This window comes from Cariama cristata, unplaced genomic scaffold (assembly GCF_000690535.1).
Source record: "Cariama cristata isolate BGI_N322 unplaced genomic scaffold, ASM69053v1 scaffold18738, whole genome shotgun sequence".
In the NCBI taxonomy this organism is placed as follows: Eukaryota; Metazoa; Chordata; class Aves; order Cariamiformes; family Cariamidae; genus Cariama; species Cariama cristata.
This window is the reverse complement of record NW_009631913.1, coordinates 768-9409: the sequence shown is the minus strand read 5'-3', so window position 1 is coordinate 9409 and position 8642 is coordinate 768. Positions and strand designations below refer to the sequence as shown.

General features: G+C 42.4%; 1 protein-coding gene across 1 annotated transcript; it reads right to left on the bottom strand.

The window, feature by feature from the left end:
- Window positions 1-845: 845 nt before the first annotated feature.
- Window positions 846-7963, bottom strand: SERPINB1 (serpin peptidase inhibitor, clade B (ovalbumin), member 1). Its single transcript, XM_009706160.1, has 6 exons — window positions 7796-7963; window positions 5540-5677; window positions 3785-3902; window positions 3040-3182; window positions 2126-2293; window positions 846-1388 (listed from the first exon to the last, which is right to left on the bottom strand). The coding sequence occupies exons 1-6, from the start codon at window positions 7961-7963 to the stop codon at window positions 987-989; spliced, it is 1137 nt and encodes a 378-aa protein (XP_009704462.1). The 3' UTR covers window positions 846-986.
- Between the last annotated feature and the right edge of the window lie 679 nt (window positions 7964-8642).

Sequence of the window (8642 nt, the reverse complement as noted above, 5' to 3'; positions counted from 1 at the left end):
AAAAGGTTTGTGTATAAAGAGGTAGCGGAAGTCAGCTCAGTAAATGCTGAATCCTTGTACATCAAGAGACACATCAGATATTTATTGCAGATTATACACCGTCATCCTCTGGGAAGCTGAAGTATTTTTTGAGGCTCACATAGGTTCTGGCCAGAATCTAATGTCATATTGAAAGCTTCTGAACTTGCAGAAAGGCACCCATTAGCTTCGAGCACCTAAAACCTCTAAATCCTGACATATTTTCATGTTTTCAGTAACTAAAATGGTACTGGACTACAAATTTTAAAAATCCTCTTTAAACATGTCACCTGAAGTTGTTACTGATTCCTTCTCCTCCTCCTCCTCATTCAAAAGCTGTATTGCAAGTTTTCTGGCTAATGACTGGAAGGGGTTACTTTTGTTTAAATAGCTTAATCCTTTCTCTATTAATAGATGTCTCTAAACAAATGTTATCTGACCTTTTATTTCACGACAGAATTGAGTAAACTCAGCTGTTCAGGAACATGCCTTTCGGTGCCTAGAAGTATTTTATTAAGATATCTTTGAAAAACAAGACTTTAGGGGAGGAATAGCTTTGCAAGAACAGCCTAGTATACATGCATAAGGAATGCTGGATTATTTTAAGTTATTACAACAGGGGGCTGTCAACACAGACAAATCCATGCAAGGATGCGTACAGGGTGATCCTATGCTTTAAAAGGCACAAGTTTCTTCCAAGAGTATTTCTCTTTCTAGTCCAATTTCAGAAGATTTCTTCTGCCTACAGTTAAGATTTTCCTAGTTATTAAAGATTATGTCGATCTCAAGAAAGAAAACTAAATCACTCCTCAGTTTGTCTGGGATTGTTTAATGGGAAAGGCAGAATCTCAAAGTTACTAGGAACTCCAGTCAGGAGCATTAACTTTCTACATCAAAATCCAACTCATTTGGGAGCAAAGCTTTCATTGACTCCAGCAGGAACTGGTCTGCAAATGCCAAGTTCTCTTTTATGGAGAAGCGTACCTGCCAAAGAAAAGTATGCTTTGCGTTGGGTTGTGGCGAATAAAGAAAAGGAAAGGATGGTCAGCATTGAAATCCTCTTCCATAACCATGCAGAGCATAGCAATGCCAGCAGTGGCAGCTGCTGCTTCTGTGCCTTCCTCGTTCACTTCTACAAAAGCCTTGTGGACAATTTTAGAGAGGAAGAGGTCACGTGCCCCTGACATTCCTGACAAGTCAGCCTTACTGCTGTCAAACACGTCCAACAAGCCCATAGCGCCTAAATCTGATTTCAGGTCATAGCTTTCTTCTAGCTTAAACTTTGGCAAACGCACATGAACATCAGTGGAATATAGATGCTCTGGACATGTCCATTCCTGGAGCTTCTCTAAGGTAAGCTGCTTTTCCAGCTAGAATTCAAAAGACAGAGATCATTACATATCACCAGGGTAGAAATACTTCATTTTCAGTAACGTTTATAAGGCTTTATAGAGCACTATACAACGATAAAGCAACTATATAAAAATGACTATACCCATATCTTTGATAGCTCCATATAGATCAGACAAATGCTATTAAAATTAAGTGAAGTCAGTGCAGTTTTTACTAATGCAGACATTTGCTTCTTGCTGCAATGTACAGAAGGGAAAAAACACGCACTGACAGCAACTAAACCCAGTCACTCTTACTGTTTAATCTGACTAAATAGAATTACATAATTAAGTAACAAAAATAATCATCAGAGAGCTCAAAGAAGCTGACGTGTTCCTGGTCATTTAATGGAAAACAATCTCACTACTTTAAGGTTAAGAAAATAAAGACTTTCAAAGGTAATGAAAGAAAAGTTGTGTCATTAAAAAAAAATAAGCAAGGCAAGTTAATTCTCATAGTTAACTTTGTTTTCACAGTCTCCCTTGTGGTTCAGTGCAGCAAGCCAAAGGTCACGTGAACACGAGCTACAAAACCAGAATACAACTTCTCTTCCTGATGCAGCACGTGCACGTATTCTTTATTGCAGTGGTAATAAAGCATTGTCTAAAAATATGCTTGATAGATATGGGGCTCTGAGAATGTGGGTTCATTAAAGCTTTAATTTTGAATGGCTGAACTTATCCATTAAATAACTGCATTAGCTTAGATGGGTCACCTTCTGCAATCCAGTGGAGTCATCTTCAATGTCATCAGGTAACAGGATGATCATACTAAGTTCTCTTCCATCGTAAGGCAGCTCTAAAATACGGATCTTTACTTCAGGGATGTACCCAAAACGAAATTTCTTCTTCTGATACATCATTTTAACTGTCTGTCTTTCATGCTGGACGGACAAAAGGTACCAAAAGTAACAGTTAAGAAAATACTAATTTAAAGAACTGGTAGGAAACAAGTAAGTTAAAAATTGCATTCTTGCAAAAACTCTTCCTCCATTATATCAGGTAATTATAAAACTGCCTTCGTCAGGCTCCTGACTGCCTGTTTAATAACAGTTTCTTCTGAAAACACAATGAGTTTGTATTATATTTGGCTCTCCTTTGGCTTCTATAGCACAGTCTTCACAGAAATGGAAACAATTTCTTCAAGTTGCTGTACCATTATATTGCTCTAGCCCCAAAAACGACAACACTGAAAGTCAACAAAGATCAACTTTGTTCAGCATAAAGCAGATGACTGTATACAGTATCTTGCAAAGCCATTAATGTAAGCAGAATATAGAACAAGAAAACGGAGCTTAGCCAAATTGTGCCATCATTTTAATACCGTTTACCTAGCATCACAAACAGGCACAGTTCGTAGCAGCTGAAACTGCCAGCAGACAGAAACTCCGCTAGGCACAAACAGGGTCCTAATCTATATGTGAGAATTATCTCGTGATACTATTCCAGTAAGACAACAAAGGGCTTGCTGAATACAGAAAAATATTAAAATCCATAAAAAACTTTCAGTTGAACAGAAAACATTCATTAAATACTTTCTATTTTTTTATTTTAAGCAAAGCTTCACTTTAGCACCTGTATTATTTGACCTTTTCGTTAGATATATACTACCAAGATGTATCTGAATTACCTTATTTAACCGAAATGGCATGTCAGTGGTGTCGGCTTCTTTAAATCTCTCTGCCCAGTTCCCTTTGAAATAAATAGCGTTCACCAGTACGAGCCTGGTCATGTTATCAACTGAGCCTTCAGACAGCAGATTAGGGATTTTACCTTCAGAGGGGGCAGAAAAAAAAAAAGTCACACCAAAATCTTGTAATTAAGTTGATGGCATATAAAACATACATGAAGAAACTGATGCCATAGAAATACTACAAACATAAAACTCTAGTCCATTCCTGTAATAAAGTGTTTCAGTACCTGTCCCTTTCTTTCACCGTACTTTTTAATAGTACACACTACTATACTTTTGTTATACAGTAATTTGATGAAAATGCAGTATTTTTAGCTTAAACTGTTACATATGACTCATCATACAAAAACTAGAAAACACCCACATTTAGGACTACTGGATTTAGAAATATATACACAAGACAGAACAGGACTATCTAAAACAAATTCTCCAACTCATGAGTAAAAATGTATGTTTAGGCATCTCCCCTGCACTCATGAGCCTCCTCACAAAAAGTGGACAAGTCTCAGGACTTACAGAACTGTTTAAGCATCTTGCTTAGGTATTTTCTGCTTCTGTCAATGCATCAAGTGAATATCCCAGGGCAAAATTAAACTGTTCTAAAGGTGGCAGAGAATAAAGCCTATTCCTGCTCCCAAAGTATGAAACACTGCCCGTTACTTTATTAACCAAAGTAGTTTACCTTCAGTTTTCTCCTTTACCCACTGGTTAATTTCTTTCCTGGCTTCATCACAAGCCTGAAGAAAATCAACTGTAGCCAAATCAGCTCCATATAATTTCTGAGTATTATTCAGGAAATCCTAGATTTTGGAATGGTAAGAATAGCTTTCATCGCATGCAGATAAGAAAACATCTCTTTATGATGTAGATAAGGTGCACCTGCTCTGAGGTGAGGCTCTAACAATGCACTGCCCGGGGGGTTTCTGAGGTTCGGGTTTTGGTTTTTTTCCCCTCTCAGAGTAAGCCTTGGTACATCTGTCACATATACAGCTGATGGGGTGCTTACTGCAGGTGTTGCGGTATTTACCTGTCATTCTCCTGAAACAGGCTCAAGCACAGCTAGGATAAAACAAAACTCTCCAAAAGAGCTTAAGAGGGATAAAAATAGCAACCTAGGTGCACACAAAGGTGTAATTCACTGGTGAAGAGGCATGTTGTTTAGACATGTTGGGCATCCCCTCCCAAATAAATCTTTTTAAAAACAGTGTATTTAAGTAATGTGGTACTAGACCAATGAAAATCCTAACCGGCTGATTGCAACAGACACAGAGCTGGTTGCATCCTAAAAAGCTGATTGCAACAGTCACGGAGCTGGTTGCGACCTAAAAACCTGGTTGCAACAGAGTGGGATGTTATGATAGTTACTGTGAACTGAGAACCTAGACAAGTGATTCTTCTGTTGAGCGCAACAGAACCAGAACCAACCAAACAATGAAAAGGGCAGCCCAGGACCAGAAGCTCAGGTAGCGGGAGGGGGTAGGCACAGCAGCGCCTGGGCGGGGCCCCTGGGTGGGGCCCTTGGGCGGGGCCCCTGCCCTGCCCAACCCACCTGTGTCCCAGGGCCACCGCGTGGCTCCTCTGTGATCTCGCTGTGGAGCCGGCATCAGAGCACACCATGCGCTGCTGGCTCCTGCTGCTTGCCCTGCTGCTGGGGGCTGCCCTCCCTCGGCCCTTGCATGAGAGGTGATGGCAATTCCCTCTTCCTCCTCCTCTTCCTCCTCTTCCTTGCCCCGGTACCTGCAGAGGTACCCCAGGGCTCCTGGCCTGGGTGTGGGCTGGTACTCATGGCACCAAGGCCTTGAGAGCTGGCCGGGCTGGGTGAAGACAAGCGGCACGTGGGAGCTCTTGGGCCAGCGTGGGTGAGCACCGTAGGGTCTTGGCTCACTCCTGCCCCTGGTTTTCCTCCGCAGTGTCAGCTATTCGGTCCCCGAGGACTTCTCTGCTCCCCTGGAGCTTCCACAGCAGCACTTTTGCCTGGTGGACGGTACAGTACTCTCCTCGCCCCTCTGAACCCCCTTGCCGGGCACTCGCCCCTCCAGGCAGGCAGTTGTCCCCAGCCCCGTGTTTTTTTTTGCCTCTCTGCTCTACCCGCAGATTATGGCATCAAGCCCAAGCAACCTCGCTTCAGGACCCGGCCAGCTCGGAAGCGTCCGGCGGCGCTGCGCAGAGCTGGCAAAAGCAAGCGCGACGACCTGGACTTGCTGGAATATTACTACAATGCCCACCTGTGAGGGAGCATGTCCCAGTGCCCAGCTCGGGGTGGATGCGTAACATCCTTTAGGTAAGACGCCTACAGATAGGGAGATGCATATGCACATATGCAACTGCCCCGTAACATTTAGAAATATACCTAGAAATATTTCTACTTCATAAATACTCAAATAGCTGCATTTTCCGGCCAGGTTCCACCACGCCATTGTGATCTGCACCAACTTACCGGCAAAAAGCTGTAAGACTTCTCTCCAAAAAGCCGATTGGCAAGCCGTAAGACATAGGGAGCATTGCTTCTGTTTATATCCATAGTCAGAGTCTGAAATCTTGAATGAGTATCTTCAACTTTGTCAAAATGAAGCGTCTGAAATAAAAGTAGTGAACTAGCTGCAGCTAATACTGTCTTGAAAGACCATACAGTACATCTACAGGGTGGCTCTGATCCAGCAGGTAGGCGGGTTGAAGAAAGAGAAAAGAAAAGGCTGTAAGCTGCTCACAGACTTCTGAAAACCTCAAAGAATGAATGAAACTGTTTCTTGGTGCTACGCTGCCCGTGTCAGCCACTTGTATTAAGCTTCTGGTTTATACGTAGTCACAGCTGAAGCTGCTGATCGTAACCCTGAGTCCTGTCCGTGTGACATCGTCATGTCTCCCCTCTGTGGGCACCAGGAGTCATTCCCAGGTGGGGAATTGAAAAGAGAGACGATACCATAGAGACACTTTAGCTTTCTTGCTTCCCCCTTTGGCCCAAGGGAATCTGGGGTTTTGCTTTTCAGAACATCTAGTCAAAACTAGCACAGGTAAGGTCTTAAGAAAACTGAGAACAATTATCTTTTATGGTTTTATGAAAATATAACTGCTTATATATAATGTAAAAACTGTATCATCTGAAAAATCAAATGCATTACTGCAGTTTCTCTTTACCAGTACCTCCTTTCCCAGAGGCAAGCTGGCTGGCCAAGGCTTACAGATAGTTACTGTGAACTGCCTAGACAAGTGATTCTTCTGTTGAGCGCAACAGAACCAGAACCAACCAAACAATGAAAAGGGCAGCCCAGGACCAGAAGCTCAGGTAGCGGGAGGGGGTAGGCACAGCAGCGCCTGGGCGGGGGCAGAAGCTGCCAGACCTCATTCACAAGGAAGGCTAGACCAAAGCAGGGACATTCACATTCAAACTTCAAACATGTATTTCTCAGCAGGGAAGACTGCTGTGAAACACCCACTGGATTCAAAGGAAAGCCCTCATTTTATGCCACTGGGTTTTGTGGGCAGGCCTCGCTGCCCACATTAATACAAACCGTGTCGTACATATGAATAGCTGAGCAAAAACATCACGGAGGCAACTTACAACAGGATTATGATCACAAATTCCTGTACGCTTGTAGACAGCCCCTGGCAGTTACCGCTCACTGCCTCCTTAGTTAGCTGTTTTCGTAAGTGAAGCATTACAGTACAGGAACATGCATTATTGAAGGTGACTGTGTTGAAACACATTTTTTTTCCCCCCAAATTCCTTTTGCATGATTTCTGCTGTCAGTAGGTTTATCCTAGGCAGGGCTGTCAGTTTGATTACATGAAAGATATGTTCAAAGTCTGTTTGTACAAGTAGTAAGAAAATAATTTTATTGTCTTATTCAGTAAGCACAGCACCACTCAACAGTATAAAACAGTTCCTCCTAAAGTCCAGAATACAAAGGTGACATTATTCATAAGCAAATACATGATGATGACTGCAATGAGAAGTCTCATACGCCCTTTCACGCTAGTGGGCATTAGCCTAACAAAGGGGAAAAATAATAGTGACCGAGCCCTTTCCGTGCAGGGGGCCGCAGGAGAAACTGGTACACTCCTGTGTACACCATTTTTGCAATTTATAATGAGTTTTTTCAAACTATCCTACCTAATCTAAGGCTATGGTAAGAATAAGCATGTAGGCTCAGCTCCTCTGAGATATATGACTGCCTAGCTGTTACTAAGATACTTAGGTAGCATCATCGTCTATTATCATAGTTGTTACGCTTTAAACATAAAACTATATATATTACTATTGTGTTTCTTGCAAAATACACAGCATTATTAGCAATAAGCACACCATCGGTGACCTTGTATTACAAAGCAATAGCTCTTTGTCAAAATGTGTCACAAAAACTAGGAAGGCCTTGCTGCTGGAAACTCCAGTCAATTTAAACGGAGACTGATTAATTAATGAAATTAGTTTCCTACTTCAAGAATTAATAAGTGCAATTAAGAGAGAAACAAGGGCCATAGCAAATATGGGAAGAGGGTCCTGGAGCAGGGCAGGCAGAAAGTAACTGCAGAGAAGAGCCCAAGGAAGACTCAGTGAGCATGACAGAAATCTTCTTCTGAGCACATAAAGATGATACCCTCCTTTCACTTTCCCTCCTCTAAAACACAACAATTTTAATGTAAATAAACCATAAAGCAAAAAATAATTTTAGTTTTTTTTTTTTTTTTTACTAACCTTCAGCATCTGGGCCTCTGTATTACCTTTGGCCCCTAAAAGGACCATGGCCATAGCAGCAGAGACACTGACAGGAGAGAAGAAAACATTTCCTGTTGGGTTGGTCTCATTAAACCTTCTGAGCAGATCAAGTGCAAATCTGCTGTTGGCATTACGCAGGTTCTCCATGGTTATAGCTGAAAAATAAAACAGTCAGTAAGGACTCTAAGAAATACTCTTCAAAAACCTAATCTAACCTTGTGTGACTTGGAGAGCAGACTGGATTAATCTGCTTGCAGCTGGGTTTAGAATTTAAGAATTTAATTGCCAGTGCATCTTCTTCAAAAAAAAAAAAAATCAGTCACACTGAAAAAGCAGAATTGTTTTCCACATAAATTGTACATCTCAATCTTTCCTATCACACTAACTTTAAAGACATTATTTTTAAAAATTCCTTGCCTTCTAACTTGAAATTCGAAGTCTCTGTACCGGCAGGATTGCAAGTTAAAGTGCTTCAGGCTCACAGACCAGGCACACCCCAGACTGCTCACTCACGCAGCTTTCCCCCTGCTCTTCTACCTGAATCCTGCGCAGAGGACGTTCACAGTAACTGCTCCAGAAGATTTAGACACCTTTTAGCGAGCCGCCTGTCTTCATGGCACAAACCACACCACAAAAAGGTGCAAATCCTGCCAAAGGCTCAGATGCACACTTACCTTCAGCAGCGTAAACCGCTGCTATCTTCACCAGCCTGCTCTGCCGAAACCAAGCGAGTGACCTGCACCGTGTATCCAGGTACAAACGCACCTGAGTCCCAACAGGGCTGAGCGGCCCTAAACCCACGGGCAGAGCGCCCCGGGGTTTTGCC